General features: G+C 46.4%; 1 protein-coding gene across 1 annotated transcript; it reads right to left on the minus strand.

Moving 5' to 3' along the window:
- Positions 1–5744: 5744 nt before the first annotated feature.
- On the minus strand, positions 5745–15217 carry LOC118512039 (transmembrane protease serine 9-like). Its single transcript, XM_036055839.1, has 13 exons — positions 13776–15217; positions 11960–13695; positions 11779–11820; positions 11506–11713; positions 11276–11440; positions 11114–11199; positions 10641–11041; positions 9773–9865; positions 9346–9446; positions 8879–9004; positions 7356–8264; positions 7020–7181; positions 5745–6537 (listed from the first exon to the last, which is right to left on the minus strand). Exons 2-13 carry the CDS (start codon positions 12255–12257, stop codon positions 6150–6152), a joined length of 2979 nt encoding a protein of 992 aa, XP_035911732.1. The 5' UTR covers positions 12258–13695; positions 13776–15217; the 3' UTR covers positions 5745–6149.
- Positions 15218–19678: the final 4461 nt, after the last annotated feature.

The raw sequence follows: 19678 nt of genomic DNA on the forward strand, positions 1-19678 counted from the left end.
TGCCTGCCTGCCTAGGCTCATAGAATTTTTCGGTGGCCTAATTTTTCGGTTCGTTCGCATTTAGCTCGAAGTGCCAGTGTCGCTGTAAACAAACACACACACACACACACACACACCTCCTGCACTACCACTACCATCTCCACAAGTCCCTTTTATGTACATTTCTTACATGCTATGCCCATCGACGCCTCACGTCCATTTTTTGTGTGCTTCCTTGCGTTTTTTTTCGTCTCTTCTTGCTATCCTCTATTCAAATCCAACACTTTGACAAACTTTTGCCGAACATTCGCCATCCGGAACACACACGTATGATGTACGTGGATGGCCGTGTGGCGTGCTATCGTGTCATTTCTGGCAAACGGAACGTGGCGCACCACGCCGTGAATCGCGCTGCCACAGGACACCTCGAAATGTTTCAACCAATCTACCACACACTGGTTTGCTTCTTACCGCTTCTGCCAGGGACCTTCGGGGCAGGTGACGCGTCCATAAACCCGGGGCGGACGTCATGCAGACCGGTGACCCAACCCAGGTGTCGGCAGGTCATGGGGCGAGCAAATCGACGTAATTATTTTCGCTCTTTCATATTCAGTGTCTCTTTCCGGACGATATGGGTCCCCGCCGCCCTCTATTCCATTTACTGCCGAGTACATGTGTACATACACACACACACACCAACTACCATCACCACCACAACCACTTCGTTCTGCCCCGGATAAATTATGAGCCACACCTTCTTAACTGGAGCGGGTACTTTTGCATCAACATTGCATCCTTCAGCATCGTCGCTTAGGGATAGCTTTTGAAATGAATAAAAGCCCTCGACATCACCTACGAACAAGCGACGATCCGGGCCACTTGTGCAGTCCCTCTTTTTCGGCCGGATACTACGTGTCCACCGGAGCTGAAGCACAAGTTTTTACGTCTTGCCGCGCAGTTTCTTCGGGAACTAGTTTCCACATACATCATACATCGTCTCCGTGTACGGTGACGGTGCCTGTGCCGGGATGTCCTCACGAAACACATTCCCGTTCCCTGTGCCATTACCGTGCCCCGGGACTGACGGACTTACTGACTGCTGCTGGGCTTTTGCACGTGAGGACACTTCGTGATGGCAGTCAAACCGACGCCGGCTCGGATGATTCTGCCAGCCCGAAAAGGCTTGATCTGAGTTGATTCGGTATTGCCGGCGTTGCCCTGTTTCGCTCATCTATAATTCAATGGAGCCTTCCATATTTCATGCCTCAATCTGCCCTTCTTAATTTTCGACCTGCACCCGTTTACCCTTTTTTGTATGTGTTTCCTCTGCTTCTTCCTCCTTTTTTCTGCTCTACTCCCCCCATCCCCCCCCCCTTTTTGTTGTTGTTGCTGTGTGCCTTCATTCATTGGGCAAAGTTATGTCCACGGTTCACCGAGCAGAAGGGTTGGATGCGGTCTCCGGCATACGTGTAACTGTGCGATGCTCTCAGAACTAGAATACAACGCCAGTGTGCTGACGTATTTTAAGGCATGGGTCTGTTTCACCTGAATGGCGCTTCGGGTTTTACTTTCATTTTAAAGGCCATCTCAATGCCACTCACCTGCCTTCCTAATTTCCCAGCCTCAAGGATTCCTCTGGACTCGGGGCTTTGCTCGGCGACCCGACCTCGAATGCTCAGCGTTGGGAACGGTGCAAAACAAATATTGAGCTCACGCACATTTTAGAATGATGAGATGAAGATTGGAATATCGGAAACAATCTCCTGGCATGCACCATCATCATCATCAGCGGCATCAGCCAGTCAGGAACACACGTTTCATGTCTTTTTCAAATCAGTAGCGAGCGGGATTGCAGTCCGAACTCCGCATTCGACACTGGGTTTCCTGGGCCACTGACGAATTATACTTCACACGCACGGCTATGGGTCTGGATGGAAGAAAGAAGAAGAAACAACCCACCATGCGAATTGACTGTAAAGGAGCAACTTCGATCTTGCGTATTTCTTTCACACGAGATGCGTGCCTCCTTGACTCCAATACGACCAATTCCCGCGTGCTTTTACGACCAAAGGATGGTTTTGGTTTTTTTTTCTCTCTCTCTCTCCAGCAACACTTTACCTACCCTACGGCAAACGGGATCGACTTTGATATGTTTATTTACATCAAAACCGTTTGGCCCCGTACTTCTTCTCCCCGGCTCATTCTTCGATCCTTCGGCGAGCCTGTGTGTGTGTGTGAATTTGCACTTTTCCCTCTAACGCACGCTCGGCAGAAAAGGTACCGGAGCAGACACGACGCTATGATGTGTTGTTGCTGCTGCATGTTTATTGCAGATCGGATTGAAGTTGAGTGTTTATGGAGAATCAATGGGCCGGCCCGGCAAAGGGCAGCAGCAGGGTTTGGATTGAGAGATACGAGCATAAGAAGGATTACGGTTGATTGTGCGGAGCATGGACGTTTGCAAGCAAATATTTTCCTCATATTGACGTGCGCTCCGGGACGGAACGTGGATGGAGAAAATAAAAACACCTCCCAGAAGCACGAATGATTGAAGTCGAATATTTACTTCGAAAGCGGGCAAAGCATATGCGCTTGATTGAAAGCCGTAGAATGCAACAGTACTGGTGATTGCTAGTGCGGGAAATGTTTGCTCATCATTTTAACTGCTTCGGAAATAGTTTCCCGATTTCCGATGATGTCGTGTTTGTCAACAGGACGCTATATGCAAATTAGTAAGAAATATGATTGTACTTAGATTTTCTTTGAATATTTTCTTGCAAATTCCTCGCAACTCAATCATAATCACGTCCAAAATCGGTATTTCGCAGTATGGTTGAATATTTGCGTGTGATGAAAGTGTATTGCCTTCCCGTAATCAGGGCACAAATAACAATCATGCCTCTCTTATCATGGTACCTAATTTCATCAATTATCTCGGTAGCATGAACAAATTATGGGTTGCAGCTTGGAAGAATCCTCGGCATCATTGATATTGATTGATTTAATGCGCAACGGCCTGCATCTTGCATCGTCCCATATACCCCCGAAGGCTTCTGTTCGCACTTTAAGTCCAGGTGCAAGAATTTCTGTAAGGAATCGATGCGTGCAGGCTTAAAGAATATCGTCCCTGTATCGATAAGTCCATCGATTGTGGCTTCATTGCAAATCATGTCATATCGATAACGCATATTGATTTTCCCGACCCTTCGGTACACTCCTGCCCCTTGTCCGTTCCTTGGGCGAAGAGCATCACAACGCGGTATCGTCACTCGCTTCAACCGTTTACGAACCATCCCGACGGCAGTGTGCTTAAGGGATGGGGTGGCGGCAAGCCTATTTTAATTGCCAATCATGTAATTTGCTTTGATCAGATTGCGCCGGTATCGTCTTAAAAGGATGCGTTCGTCGGGCGACCAACAATCGCAATTATGAATAATTTCCTCCAATTTAATTTATCATTATTATTAATGCTGCATCGGATATGGATGTGGCTATTTCTATTCATACCACCCTCCCTGGCCTGGGTAGGGTCTCTACCAACCCCGAAACGCATCCACGGTTTTGTGAATATTCTTCCACGTTTCCATCATGATAACAGTACCCGCGCTGTCGTATCGAACGTCTCAATTTGCACCGACACTGCGTGGATGAGTCAACCGATGGATGAAACAACCGAAGCTTAGCGAGTGACAGTCGGCGTTAAACGTACGCTTTAGAGCGATGCAAATCACTGCCACCGCCGGAGGTGTGGCGGCGGGCGTGTGGTTTGCCACAATCAACTTCACCTGACCTGATCCGCCACCGATGCCTGCGAAATAATTATTATCCTTTGAAATGTTAATAAAGTAATACTATCATTAACCATCAAGCGAAGATTTCATTTCATCAGAAACCTACTTAAAGGCGTGATGAAGGCAACCGGTGATGGGTACGTTCGTCGCAATCCGACATCTGACCGCACGTACCGTTGACGGTACGGTACGACCACTGTTGGATTCGGCTGGGAAGATGAACTCAGCCATCGAGGCGTTCAGTTGGCAGAACTTCAAACAGTTCTCAAGTAGCTGAATAAATTAGGATTCCATCGGTTTGACACCCGCTCGATCCGCACCCGAACGGTTCGTCACAATTTGTACAACGAATCTGGGCAAACGCTACGACGCTAGATCATGCAAACCGACAAACGGCAAACGATACTACTTGAATTAGTTGTCGTCATAAAATTATTCAATTAAGAAATACAGTTTGATGCTTAGGCACGAGAAGGCTGAAAAGACTAAAGCTCTTAATAAAGATTGATATATTCATGCCATAGGGCAAATCAATTTCTAGCACTTTTGAATGCTTGGGAGTACGATATCGAGTTGAGTAGATAACATAATGAATAAAAATTTATACGATTTTTACGACTTGGAAACGCGTGCAGAGTTGACTTAATTTTTTTTTAAATGTGTTTAGCTCTGATCAGTTGCTTCTTCCTGTTAGTTACTCTGGATTTTCCAAAAAATGTAATGGTCAACAGTTGAGTGTCTCTTCGATCTGCAAGGCACTATTCTCTGCTTACATTCAGTAACTGTTAACGCTTAGACAGCTCTGTTTCCGTTGTGGAAGAAGTGTTTTGCATAAAAATATTCATTTTGTCCGGGATATTCATCGTTCAGACAAATTCACTGACCCCTGCATTGACTTTTACAATGGCTGTATTGTTGTAATTACTGCATCAACCATAGATGCGGTAGGTAGAAGCAGCATATTCAAAACTTCTTCTTTGATGCTCATAAGGAGCAAGACGCAGACGGTGAAGAACCCGCACTCGATCTTTGCGAAAGGAACAAGGAGATGAGTCAAACCAGGAGGGGAAGTATAGAAATCCCCGAAGAGGACAACAGAGAGCAAAGACAGCTTTAATGTTGTCATAGATATATTCACCAGTCAGGTCAACCGATCAAGTTAAGTTTAAGTAGGATCAAGTAGAGGTCTCAAAAATTTGGATCAATTTTGAATACTTCATTTTATGGGAATTCAATTATTAACTCTTACTTTGGGATGCGGAAGCAATGAGACTCATAGCAGTAGGAGCGATAATGTTAAGCTGTAAAGCTGGAGGAAGAAGTAGTAGAACTGAAAGGTCAGAAGAAAATTATGTATCTTACAATCGAACATTTTCAACTGTGTTTTCCATATCTTCTTCTGCTTCTTTCTTGGCCTAACGACCTCTTAAGGTCATGATTGCCATTTCTGGTTTACCAGACTTATTGTTACCGCATAGTTTGATAATCAGCTTTTTTTACTATGGGGGAACGACCCAGATGGGATTTGAACCCCGGTTCTGCCGTGTGAAGACTGGCGCATCAGTCGCATCTTCTACCGGGCCGCCCATATTTCCATATCTACTCTAAATTAATTAATAATGCCATGTTTAAGCTTAGCCCTAACCTGGACAGTTAAAAACGAACTTCGATATTTTGTAATAAAAAATATAAATATCATAAAACAGGTTAATTAAAACCAAAATATCATTTTTTAGATTATTCAATACAAAAATAATAAACGACATCATCATAAAATAATATTGATATTACGGTTACGAAATATAATATTTCGTGTTACTAAATAATTAATTAAATTGAAAATAATATCGTACGTTCAATAAGTACTTAGCAACAAAATGAGACGACTGTTTCCAAAACTTACAGCTATTTTAAAACTAATAAATATTTTCCTGTAACGAATTACTGAAATTGCTCAAAGGAACCTCAAAGAAACCTTTTTGAAAATGACTTTATTTAAAATACCTCTGTCACATTCATACAACAACGTTTCCAATATTTTTCACAAGTTTACATTACAAATCATACACGTTCGTGCTCGATACACTGTCACCTACAAAACACTGATTCCATCCCTTCACAATAACCTACAGTTTCGCACGAACTACAAACGTGGCCCTGGATTTTATTGCTATTCCGCGAATTACATTCAACCCATCGCCGGTGAAACGAGTTGTAACAATTTAGCAGATAATTTTCGTCACATTTGTTCGCGTCACGATGCGCCGACGATGACCATGTCGGACCATCGCTTCCAGCAAATAAGTGTCCTACAATCACGCTCCCCTCCCGGCACGGGCCTGGCGGCGGTATCGGGTCCGGAAACCGCAACATGCCACCCTACATGTAAAGGCTAATCCAATTGATGTAGGACGAGATGCGTGTGGCAACGATCGGTTCTCCGCCCGCACACTGCTGGTCGAAGCTGTACAGGCCGACCAAATATGGCAAATAGATATTGTTGCTCCGCTGCAGCGTAATAAACGGATCGCCCTTGCGCCCACAGTTCGGTGCATCGGTACCGTCCGGGCGTAGCCGGAACTCCTGCCAGCACAGCTGATCGTTGGTAAGCTCCGTGTGCGAAGTGAACAGCTGGCAGTCTCGGTTGTGTATCACGTTCTTGTCCCGCGTCGTAAGCGATTGGCCGTCGAAGTGTACCTCCTGTCCGTAGTACGGTGTTCGGTTCAAATCGCGCCACAAACACGCGGGAATCGCATTCTCGTTCACACTACAGTATGGAAACCAACAATTGTTAAATTAAAGTAAATAGAAGAAAATTTGCTTAGCTAGTGTGTATAGAACATTTAGAAGGAAGATATAATACTAAACAAGTTTTCAGCAAATGTTGTACTTGTTCCTTAGTGCAATTCGATCATCCAAAGGTAATTATCTAATTCGAGTCTAATCAAATATTACCTAAGGTCCTTTGAAACCCGGCTTGAGGTATAATTTATTTAAAATCTAATTTCAAATACCATCTTTTCACAAGCGCTAGTGTGAGCAGGACTCTACTCGTCACTGCCCTCCAACACGAAAGCTTTGATCGTATTGTATCTTGGTGCACCAACCAACCCTAGCACTGTAGCGATGTTCAAGCCACACCCGGGCAATCTAAGCCGTATTATTAGCAAATGATTGAACCAACATTGATATTGCATTCGTTCGCTTCGATGCACAGCCAGGGCGGCGGTGAACTGCGACACTACTTACAGTACATCCGATTCCAGCTTCAGCACCGCTATGTCATTGTCGTGCGTTTTGGGGTTGTAACTTGGGTAGCGGATTGTCTCCTTTACGCGTATGATCTGTGCTGCCCCATCATAGATCCGTGCGACATTCGTTTCGCCGATGCTGACTACTTCCGGACTGCGTCTGCGGAATAGCCGACCCACGGACCGGACGGAGAGTACCGGGAAACGTAATTAAATTATCATCGCCTGGCTCGAGCCGGAAAAACGATTCCCAACCGGCAGTCCCGATTTATGCTGGCAGTGCTGGTGGTGGTAGGACCACCAACACGGCACCACCTCCACCCGCACGACTTACCTGCGCACGCTGTTAGTGCAACCGGCCGTCGTGAGGACCGTGTTCAGGTTAATTAACGTTCCCATGCAGTGCCAGGCCGTGGACGTCTTGTTGACCTTCCAGCCAATCATGACCGAGTGCGGATGGTCACCGTCGTCCAGCGGTTGTCCCGCACGGTCACCGACAAAGTCGGCGTACTTCTTGCGGAACCGCTGATAGTTCGTTTCGCACTCGGTCAGCAGCGGCAGGTGGGCGGTCGCGATGAAGGAGTTGACGGGACAGCAAACAATGGGTGCCGTCTCGTTGGTGCAGACCTTCACCACATCCTTGGCTAGCGCCCGGTGCGAACAGTGGTCGATGTGCACACACACGCCCGCCTCTCGATCCGACGCCTCGCAGATGTAGTCCAGCGCGAGCTCCTTCTCCATCAACACCTGCGGCACGGCGTTCACGTTCGCCGTCTTGTAGATGACGGTGTTCATCCAGTCGAGAAATGCGATTGTCCGCGTGGCGACCAGTGGCCGTCGGCCGAACCCGCAGTCTGGCGCGTACGAACTCACACCAATCAGATCCTCCGGGAACGGGTTCGTATCGACCGACGGGCGAATCTCACCGAGCACCTCGTTACCGTTCCAGGGTTCGCACGCACCGGGCACAAGATGATCGCCCCCGGAACCGAGACAAAACTGGGTTTCGTTAAGGCCACTTTTCAGGATGCCGTAGCCCTTGTACGATTCGGTACAGTTTGCATTGGGAAGTGGTTGCAGTGTGGCCGTTAGGTAACGCTCGGTACCGTCAGCATTGCCATCCGTGAGACCATTGTCATTTAGGTTGTAGGGTCCGATGCCGAACGAAAGAAATGATTGCTTTTGATCGTCGTCATCGGTTGCAGTCCCGATGCATGATACCGCCTTCCAGTCGTATCGGTTACTGGTGCACCGTTGGATGGATTGATGGAACGATGTAAAAGGCATATTATTAGATGTAAGTTATTATGATATGTTAAACACTACGAATATTTCACCATTTCACACAACGGATATAAAAATATGGCATATTCTTGTTAGACTTCTTAAATGAGACTTTTTCTCGATCCGGAAGCGTATCAACTACAATTTGAATAAAAGGTTTAGCTTCAATAACAAATCAAATAAAAAATCGGTCTTCATGTTAAACTTCCAAACTGCTAGTTGATTAATTCTATCGGGTTTCAGACAATAAAACCGCTTGCTAAAAGAACAAACTTGAATAACGAAAACACATTGCTCGCAGCAAACCCGTTCCTATGACGCGCTCCACCAGGATCAAAGCAGCGGATACATCGGTACACAGGCATAATCGCCATCAATAAACCCCTTCCTGAACGCGGTCGGTGCTGCCCTTTTCGGTGGTAGCATTCAGCACCATGGCTTGGGTTTTGCAAAAGAAACACTCCTACGAGCTGACCATCACCAGCGAGCGCCACTCAGAACAATCGACGTTCGATGCACGGTGCACCAGTCCGGAAGGCGAACGGAAATAAATATAGCAACATCACAACTCACCGGTTGTCGGTTTGCAGCCGAATCAGTGCTAGATCGTTGTACAGTGTCTTCCTGTTGTAGTCCGGGTGGAAGATTACTTCGGCTATCTTTTTCCAGTCGTTGCGATAGTTCACCACATCGACATCACTGTCTCCCGAGGGGTTTCGGTTTGTCCGTTTCGTCGGTGTTCGAATGGGCAACGATTCGACCGGTCAATTCACGGGGCGGTACATACGGAAAGGAAAATGAATGTAGATAAAATTGTTAACATTTTCATTTGTAACCCTGTCCACCCATCTCGCTTCCTACTTCTCTCGCTGGCCACATATGCATCATTGATTCCAAAGGGAAGAGAGAGAGAGACAGAGAGAGAGAGAGAGAACGAGCGAGAACGAATAGAGGTTGGGAAATGGCATGGAACTGGAGTTCCATGGCAAGTGCTTTCCCGGAACCAAGATTCGGTTGCGGTCCCCCGAGCTTCCACTTACACATCCTTGACGCACCGGGCGGACGTCAGTGCAAAGTCCTGTGCAACAATTGTGCAACCGCAAATCCACTCCACATTCTCGCCATCCTTGCCGACCGCGCACTGCCCATGCCAGCCAGATCAGTGTTTGGTTCCGCACCAGCGTATCCCATCCGTGTCCGGTGCATGTTGCGAGGTCCAAAAATCGTACAACGAAAAGTCGAAAAGATGCTCTCGTTAACTCCTTGCTAGAAAATGCTCAAGATACACGCACACACACACTCTCAACCACTGCACAACTGGCAATGGAGTACGAAATGCTGGTGCAAGATGCACCTGCCTTTGTTGGATGCTGGACAAGAGCCACCCTGTTCTTTGGTGTGTCTGTTCTGCTATTGCTGCTGCTGCTCGAGCAACCCAATGCCAGTAAATATCGTTGTTTAACTAACCTTAAATTCTTTGAATACGTGCAATTTAGCACGCAAAGGATTTGCCTCGACCGTTCCCTTCTTGCCGGTGAGATGGGTTTCCTGGGCGGTGGTCTGAAAAAGAGTAGAATCGATGAGCATACGTGCATTCGTGGTAAAGTTTCTAGTGGGCGCGCATACGTATGTTCCATCCTACACTCGCAAAGAACGGGAACACTACACTGCACTGGTCAGACAGCTAAGCTTAAGAAGCGTAACATAACGAGCATTAAATCTGTTAACGAAGGGATCGATTTGTTACGTATCGTTTGCTTATCGTTTACACAGTATTCACTGTACGGCATCAAACACAGCCCGCACACACTCCTCCCCATACACGGCCAATCCGATTCGCCTTCGCCCACGAAAATCGGCAAATTCCCGGCAATGGATTTGCTGTGCTTGCTGTCTATTAAAGATCAACAACTGTTTCCTTACTTCTTGGGTGCGCTTATTGTGTTGCCATAATTTCTCGAGCCAAAGTAAATAAATTCAATTAATTACAGGCCTCTATTGAATCTAATGCCTGAAAAGCTTCAAATCTGCCAACTTGACTGGCTTTGTGTGCTACCGGAGGATATTGTGGCATTCCCAGCAAATGAGACACTTGATATGGAACAACCGGTCAGAAGTCACGTCCACTTGGTTGGTAAATAATAATAAGTAACTTGTTACGCAAACCTATCAAAACCAGGTGAATACATTGTATATTGATTCTTCGTATCTTGGAAGAAGCGAAAAGCCTATTTTTAGCAAATATCTTGATAAATCAATTGCTCTGCGCTTAAAGATAACAGCTGCCGTGTACTCAATTACTCTCCAACTTAACCAACCACTACTAGCAACTCACCTTCAACTCCGGCGCTACAATAGACGCATCCAGTTCTCGTTTGGTAATGTGTCTTATAACACAATCGGGCGGATGGTACACAAGCTTCGTAACGTCTTCGATCCACAGTATGTAGTGTGGCACCTTCGCATACACGCCGGGCGTCGTTGCACCACACGGAACACCGAGCGCCGAAACACCAACGACAAACGGCGTGTATCGGGAGCTGGACAGTAGTTTCACCTGTAGCGGACCGCCCGTATCGCTGGGACAACTCTGCAGCTTCTCATCGCCCGCACACATCAACATTCGATTGATTCCCTTCCGGAACGCTTCCTTGTTGTCACGGTACCAAAACTTACAGCGATCCTGATTGATCGGATTGAGAGGCGTCGTGACGATCGGTGGAGATACTTCTGCATCTGAAGAATGAGTGAGCACGCATGGATAAATTACACTGCACACACGCTGCACTCCGCCAGTGAGCTACTCACAAAAGTCCCAACCCGTTGCGTGCAGCTTGTCGAACGTTAAGGAATCGTTTGTGTACAGACATGCCGGTGTGACGAAGTCGGTGACACTGAAACGGCAACGGCCAGTGAGTAAAACCGGTTAATGGGTCCGTTGCGTTGTTGATGGGCACCGTGCCCACTTACGTCACGGATTTCTTCAGCCGCAGCAGCGCTATGTCGTGGTAGGCGCTGTTGAAGTTAAACTCTGGATGGCGTATTATCTCCGCTATTTCGACCTGCTGCGCGTAGCGGTCATCTTTGGCACTGTACAGATCTAGATCACCCAAACGCACGACGGAAGGTTCCACGCTAAAACGATACGGCAATAGGTGACTTACAATTCTTGTTGGGATGGTTCTACACAACACACGTACCCTTCATCCTTAGTGCAGTGTGCAGCAGTTAGTACAAAGTCTTCCGCTATGAGGCTTCCACTGCAACGCCACTCGATATCACCACCGTTCGCAGGCTTCCAGCCTATCGCTGCCAGGTGAGCAAACTCTCGTGAAAACGATGGAAATGCTTGCAACGGTGCTGCTGGTGGCTCATCATGGGCCAGTTTTTGCATGCGAAGAGAACAATCTGCAAAGAGGAGTGGGATTTGCTGCATTATTACTTCATCACTATTTGAGGTCGGTATTGCTTACCGTCTAATGAACCGGAATCGGGAAGTGTGTGTACGCTTAGCTCTGCAAAAGAAACAGCATTATTAGACATTCACTTTGCCGTAACCTTGGCACTACTCCCGTTATTTCAACTTCACTTCCTTAAACAGTCGTTGTAATGGGTCGCTCCAAACGTAACCGCACCACACACTGAGCAACTAACCTTCAAACGATTTGCGAAATGCCAGCACGACGCACCGATCAGCTGACGATGCGATCGCGAGCAGTCCCAACGCGAGCGTTATCGTTCCGCGTTCCAGCATGGTGTTGAAGCGACTGAACGCCGGCCGATCGTACGGAGCATAAAACGCACACCAGAACTTATGTAATGTACGATCGACCGACGCAAAGCAGCGAAACCCAAATAATGCCGAACACGAAACGCACACCAAATAGCGTATCGACGGGGGGTTCGTTGTCTGCTGCCGTTGTTGTTGTGCACGCCGATCGACAAGGTCCATGTCGTGAGCCGTCAGGGGGAGGCCGCGATCGATGCCGGCTCACTTTCACTTTTGTGGAGCAGCACACCAATACCACATAAAGATGGTGTGATACGTTGCAACGATCGAATGTGCATGCGGTGTTGTTTTGTAGTGCAACATTTGAATTTGAACAGAAAACTCGCACATAATCTACTTGACTAAATGAAAACAAAATACTTGTACAAAAATTGAACACATAGTGGATGTTACTAATCGTCATACAGTTTAAAACGACTTTGATCACATTGATTTTTTTTAAGATACCCTGCTTTTATGACAGCGAACTAAATGCAGTTCGCGTCTCTAAGTTGAACCTAAATCACCGATCACCACCTTTGACCAAATACTGTGAGGGAACCAGGGATCTAGAGCTAGCTATCGGTATCCTTAGCGGGGTACACACGCATAGTTTGGTGGCCCAAGTCAGCTCGACCTTTGCCGCGTCTGAAGTCAATCTAGCGAAAATTCACAAGGTTTGCTTTGCGTTGCTGGAGCACTCCCGTCGATCACAGCGGACGATGTTTGCTCCTGAGCATGGCAACACTGTGGCAACGTGCCTGCAACACAATAGCGATCCTTCGTGGCGGAGCTTATTGACAATCGGACAATCGGTTCTTCTCTACTCGGTCATACAGGTTGGTTCCGTTGAGAACGTTCCATGCTAGGAGGAGGCAGAGCAACGTTGTTCCTGCATTTTTCATTAGCATTCATTCCTTGAGCACCTCTACTCGTTAGTGACCTAATATATTAATTATAAGTTAGCTTCAAGATGCTTCAAGCGATCCTTGCAGTCAGCAGAAGCGCTGAGAAAATAAACAAATTACCAAATCTCTTACAGAGTTTCAATTATTCAACTTAAAGGTTATATAAACGTGATTCGAATCTTATTTGCTTTTGAGTATATAATTCTCAATTTACCTCGAACCGCGAGATTCAAAACGAGTTGGTCTTCTATTATTAAAACAATTATTGCTTCAATCATCATCTCATCAAATTCAAACAATCAGAAAATCAATCAAATTTTGGTAGAACCATTTGTAAGTTTTATTTTTCCATGTTACGGGTCTAACAGGCCCATCCCGACAGCTTGGAGAGAATTCCTGATATCTGAACACCATTTCTCTGATTTACTATTTCTCTCGGAATTCCCACTTTTTGGCACGTGTGCTCCCCAAAACATCGATAGGCGAGCACAAAGCTATTACTGCTCATTCTCATCATGCTAAACACCACCTGTTGTCGCTGAATGTCCTGGTCAACCCTGGAAGAATCGGCCTTACAAAACCACTTAAAAGGGGCATCGTTCTCCGCAGCAGTTTTAATGCGAAACGTCCCTGTCTCACCGGATAGTTGCGGTCGTAATAGCAAGTTGATTTTCTTTCCATTTAAAACCACTTATTTTTTCGTCTAGCTATACCTATAATTAAAAAGTACCTTGTAATTTTAACATCGACAGGGGAAATCAATTTTCCGCATGAATTATCCAGCATGTCGTACTTGCAGACGTGATGCCACGCAATTCCTTCTCCGCTACAGTACCGGCGCAACCACTCTCGGTTTCGATCGCACCAAAAACCTTGGATTCTTGCACACCGAGGCTGCCGTTGTGGCTGGTTTCGAAACCGGAATCTAATTTCAGGAAAGTGATTTTTCGATGCCGTGCATGAGAAACGGGACACCCTTTAGACCTGTGACGAAACGCGCCAACCATCGCACGTTTGTGAAGAGGTGATAAAAAAAAACTACGCTCACTCCTGGCAGCGCACACGGAGGCCCCTGCAGTACAACTAGTACACGCTCACTTCCGTTCGTGCGCTACAAAACACTGGACCGATTTCCGTCCAAAGTTCACTGAAGTTTGAATAGTTACATAGCGCCACCCATGTGCTCCGAGCACAGCAGAACGGAAAGGAAGGAATGGGGTGAGAAGGGAGGGGGGGGGGGCGGTGGCTTGCTGTGGAAGCGGATGCGGTAAAGGTTTTTGAGGAACACTCCACAATCAGATGTTGTTTCCGGTTGCTGGTTGTGGGAGATTCCTGGCGAAGGAGCGGAGTTATCCAGTGGTTTTCGTTGAAGCGAGCTTTCCTCCTCAGTTGATTTGATCACCCGCTCTCTTTTTCTCTCGCATACTCCTTCTCTTATACTACACACACACGCACACACCACACCTGCAGTATCGAGGCGTTCAGCAGAACAACCAACCCTTGGTGCTCTAGCGAACCGTTTTTGACGGACCGTTGTGCGAAACTGGGGAAGAAAGAATACACAGCATTATGCTCGGGAATGGTGCAAACAGGGCAAGCGAAAATAGGAAGGAAACTATTTACCATTTCAGGTACGATGGTACGAGTGGCGCGTACCAACGAAACCCGTGCCCGTCATTGTGATGTTGCACGGAGGATATACGAGGGTAGGTCAAGCCAGCGGGAAACAGAATACTAGCAGGTACGCCCCTTCGTTACTTACCGGCAATCAAAGACCAGCGAGAATGATCAAAGTTGAAACCCGCAAGGTTCAGCAAAACAGGTCAATGAACGTAAGATGTACAGTGTTGCGAAACGGCTGTGGCCAGTCTACCTTCATTTCCACCCGCCGGTACCAAGGTACTAACTTTAGCTCGCTGCATATGCATGCTAAAGTGATTTCAACCCGGTGCAGCCTCCATGGCAAGTTTTAACGGTCTGCACAAGGCATACGTCAGCACAATGGCGTATAATTTGCCAATCTTGTACAAGGTGATTGTTGTTCAAAGTTTGCTTCAAGTGGAAAATGTGGAAATATCTAAAAACTTTTCAAGTAATTTTAATTTATAGTTATTCAGCATATTTAAGACAATATTTTAACGAGCCTTAAACTAAAAAACAAAAACTCATTGAATTTTAATATAAGTGAAACTTGTGCTTTGTTTAACGTCTATAATCACATGCGTATCTCTTTCTTAAAATGCAAGATTTTTTGCTGATTTTTTTACCTTTTTTTCTAAATATGATTTAAATAGTAATTCTTCACTGAATAAATACATGCAAAAATGGAAACGAGAAAAATGCAAAACCAACGCAATGTACGAAACAAAACAAAAACATCCAATTTATATAAATTTCATTTCATCTCAACGAATTTGGACAGGAAATAATAAGCTTACGTCCTGTTACAAAAGTGCAAAGGTGGCCTTTTTTGTTCTACCCTTGGCTCTCGCCATACGCTACTCAGGACGGATTTGCCTCAGCCTCCCATATATATATCATACCAAAGTCAAGTATGGCTTGGCATGATGCCGACCGCAACCTTGAAACGTACACTACGTTTCGGTACCGGTAGAAACCATAGACAACCGGATATGGCGAAGCAGCAACAACAAAAAAAGCCGTAAAGAAAACATCATACAAACGATGCACTTTCGTCCGAACACTGCACGTATCTCTTATTATCCTTGAACTTCCTCGGCAGACCTGTCCCTGTGTCGCACCGAACTGCACGGTGAAGGGACCGACGCACGCCCACACAGAACGGGGCACGTGTGCGCGAACGAGCCCTCGTAGCAAAATGGAATCAAATTGCTCTTCCAGCTTAGCGTTTCATCTGTCACAGCTGAGATCGTATGGCGGTACGAATGGTGAACAGCACAGCCAAACAGCAACAGCAACAACAAAAACAGAGACTTCCCATCGCAGCGAAGGACCTGGCGTTGTGTCGCATTGGTACTAGAAGTACCATTTGCTACGTACTTCATCTCAAAGGGTACAAGTAGGATATTGTGCACAATGCGTCCAAGACTGGTTTGTAGTGCAGTAACAGGAGACACAGCGCAGACCGAATGGTTGATTCTCGGACGGCAACGGTACTAAAGGTGCTCACGTACATTCCAGAACACTTTAGTGCATCAAAACATTTGCATGCTCAGTAAAGTCATTTGAGCTGCAGTTTTCAACCATGAGTGATGTAGTTTTTTTTGTTTGTTTCTGCTCTCACCTGTAGACGTGTCAATTTTCTGTTCAATCTGTCAATTTCTGAGATATCTTGACCGAAGGACTAGCAAAAAACTAGGGGTTTTGCGGACAAATAACTAACTGGTTTGAGTTCACACTCAGTGATATAAAATATTTCCAATAAAATATCTAATGACTTCAACAATTTTCAGAATGCTATTGGTTTGTCAACTAGTGTACCAGCCAATTTAAATCTGAGCATCTGAGTTCACAAGCTGATTCGAGTACATGTTACCTTCGTCTGAACTTCAAAAATGTTGTTACATTCCGTAGGCTCAAGAAAGGAGACACCGATTTAGCTTTCCATTCTACTCACAGAACAAACGCTTCCTGCAAACAGCCACTCACACATGTTTCGTCCAAAGTTAACGAATGGGATGGGTTTGCTTCTAACCGCCGGAGAAAGAAACACAGTGGATCGGCGGTGCCCACTACACGAGTGGCCTTGTCGTTCTACATTGTTGTTTGTTTCCTTCAATTAGTTGCCTCAGCACGGCAAGGAAACGGATCTGGCCCCTAATAAGTTGTTCTATTCTGTTGGCAACACTTCAGCGCCCATCGTGCTCCGCTCCCCAGCGGACGAAACACCCTTGCGTCCTCTTGCACGGAAAATGCACGGTGCAATGCCGCTCGGAAGAAAGGCTCTTCGAGCAACGTTTAACGAACGGCCTTTCCCCCACCGTTTCCTGCCCCAACGCCGACGATGTGCTACGGACGGAAGAGGAATTGCAATTAATGTTTAACCTTATTAGAAAATCACGAATGAGCGAGCGAATGGTTGCAGCACGTGGGCTGGAGTGTGCCACCTGCGGATGAATACCGCAACGCCTCATCCTGACAGCCAGTTGATTATGTCGCAAAGGAGCACCGACGGGCATGGTAAGAGCCCGTGCCTCGCCCGGTACGGGTATGCAGCGAACGAGTAACTTTTGATTACCTTTCTCGATGAACATACAGGAACAACCGTAAGACTTTGAACTACACACGAGTTAATCGACGGCACTGGTTCGTCGTCCGAGTTTTGGCGGCAAACCTGCTCACACACACACACACACACACACACGCCCGGGATCGATTTTGTTCGATAGAAAATTAATTTATTTCTCATAAACTTCTCTCGTCCGCAAGTCGCGTGGAAGTACCCACAGGTGTCCAAAATCTATTCAACGTGTCGTACCGATCACCTTGGGACACCCCATGACACCCGGAGCAATTCTTGCGCTTGGGCAGAGGGGGAAGGGCTATCGAGAAGTTTTCGCGTTGCAGATTACTTCTGGGAATGACTTGGTTTTGTTGGTGAGACAAAGGTGCAGCAGCCGTACCGTCGTGCAGAAAATCTTCAGTCTCCTACGAAAACTGTCCCATACCTTTGCTCAACTTCAATCAGTGCAGCGCAGCTCCGATTGTGAAGACATAACAATACTCATCGCCCCAGAGGTTGTCGGAGCCGAGAGTTGAATCGGAAAACAAATCGAATCCCATGCTACACTTTGGGACGTGAGCACCACGCGTGTGCCAAGCGGTGAAAACCGTGCAGGACTAATCTTCCAGGACGAATGTCGCGCTATCAGGAATCGAATCAATTTCGTTCCCATGACGGGCTTCACGAACGTGCGACAACGGCACGTGACTGACGGCGATAAGTGATTTTATCGCACTCACGAACCTGCACAAACCGAACGTCCTCGTGGCACTGCTAAGTCTGGTGCCAGTTGCGTCTCCACTGTCTTACAAATGGTCGTTGCTGTTTCCGTGGTTATGAGACGCACCGATGGATGGGAAACTTTGTTTATCGCAACAAGATGAAACGCTATCCATTTGCTTACAGCTTTGCTTCGCTATTCCTTGACGCTATTACACGTTTTGGGGACTGCAGCGTTTCTATGGTGCACGACGAGTGGGCGATTGTTGATGCTTGAGTGAGGGCAGATTGTGCCTGCAAATCGGTTGAATGTTTGGGCGGGAAGAGCTAAACAACAAGCTTTTTCCACGACTAGGTGTTAACAATGACAGCTGTGTAGGCAAAACTTCCTTCAATGGACACTCGTACTTCAAAAACTTGATATTGCGAAAATCTTTCCTCAATTTTTAATGTGCAACTTAACTAATATCACTACATTTCTAACGTCCCTGTTAATTAAAAACTAGCTCACTCATCCAAAAACTACATCTGCTTCACTTCCGAAACAATCGCATTCGTCATGAGAAGCCGTGCCGCTTTCAAGCGCAAACAGTCATAAACATTCGAGAACGCCATTTTTACGATTCTATCCGCGTGATGCTTCTCTGTCAGCAGCAGCTTTTATGCTAAAAAGCTTCTACCGCCTTTCCCACACTTCCACTAACGATTGCTCAATCCCCACTACCCGTTGCTGGTAAAGATTTCGGTAGTTAGGCAAATTGAAAATAACTACTTTTCCATTAACTTCCAGCAAACTTGCCGGAATTGCTCCGAGCTCCAGCCCCAGCCTCCACCGGGCTGCAAATTGTAGCAAACAGCGACAAAAGAACAATCTTCAGAATGACCCAACTTACGAAACGTGTGAAGACGATGCGATTCTTGCCAGATCTCGCGCCCGCCAGCATAATCGAGCAGTCGAACGATGGCGCCGCCGGACAGCCGGATGTGGCCGAACAAAACGACGAACGCGAAACAGGGCGCGTGCTACCGAATGGCTACCGCAGGCAAAGATACCACCACAAATAGGCGAAATTAATCATTCAGATTGAGAAATGAGCGCTGCACATCGCGGGCAGCCCCCTTAGCCTGTGTGCGCGGAATACGAAATGCCAATCGCTTGCCCTCCAATTAGTGGGCCGGGGCCAAAAAGTTGAAAAAGTGAATGATCATTTCGCATACCGCACACTCCATTCTGTCAATGCTAGGCCCATTCACTCGTCCATGGCAGACATTATAAATATTCAAGCACATCCTTCGTTCGCAGGAAAAATCATGTTTCTTCAAACAAAAGGCGGACCGGGTTACGGTAGAAATTGGTTCCCGCTCCTTCCGGGAAGCGTTGGGGTGATGTTTCCGAAATGTTGTTTTCCGAACTAACCACTAGAGCTGGAAGGGTCAAATCGCATATCTTCTGAACGTGGAATGTCTTTATTCAATCCCGTGTTCGCTATTTGCACGGGTAACAATCTCTGCTGGTCATAATGCTGCACAGCCGATATTTTTTTCTGGCTTTGTTTCGTTTTTTAGGAATAGCATTGTTTAATGATTCGAGCGTATCGATCGATCTGTGAAACAGGCATCTTCACGTCCATCGCACCAAGTATTGGTAATGGATTCTTACCAACCGAATGCATAAAATATACTTTCAATTTGGGGAACAGTTAACAGCGTGACTTGTGCTATTTAGAAGCAGCTTTTCGGTCACTTCTTTCGGTCACCGGTTAGTTTCAGAT

Source organism: Anopheles stephensi, chromosome 3 (assembly GCF_013141755.1).
Source record: "Anopheles stephensi strain Indian chromosome 3, UCI_ANSTEP_V1.0, whole genome shotgun sequence".
In the NCBI taxonomy this organism is placed as follows: Eukaryota; Metazoa; Arthropoda; class Insecta; order Diptera; family Culicidae; genus Anopheles; species Anopheles stephensi.

What these genes read in the sequence shown, in the direction of transcription:
- LOC118512039 (XM_036055839.1), bottom strand. Translation starts at nt 12,257, where the DNA reads ATGGACCTTGTCGATCGGCGTGCACAACAACAACGGCAGCAGACAACG. An exon ending in CGCAACGGGTTGGGACTTTT is followed by an intron (nt 11,042 to 11,113) that starts GTGAGTAGCTCA and finishes CTCATTCTTCAG; the next exon opens with ATGCAGAAGTATCTCCACCG. An exon ending in ACGTATTCAAAGAATTTAAG is followed by an intron (nt 9,447 to 9,772) that starts GTTAGTTAAACA and finishes TGGCATGGGCAG; the next exon opens with TGCGCGGTCGGCAAGGATGG.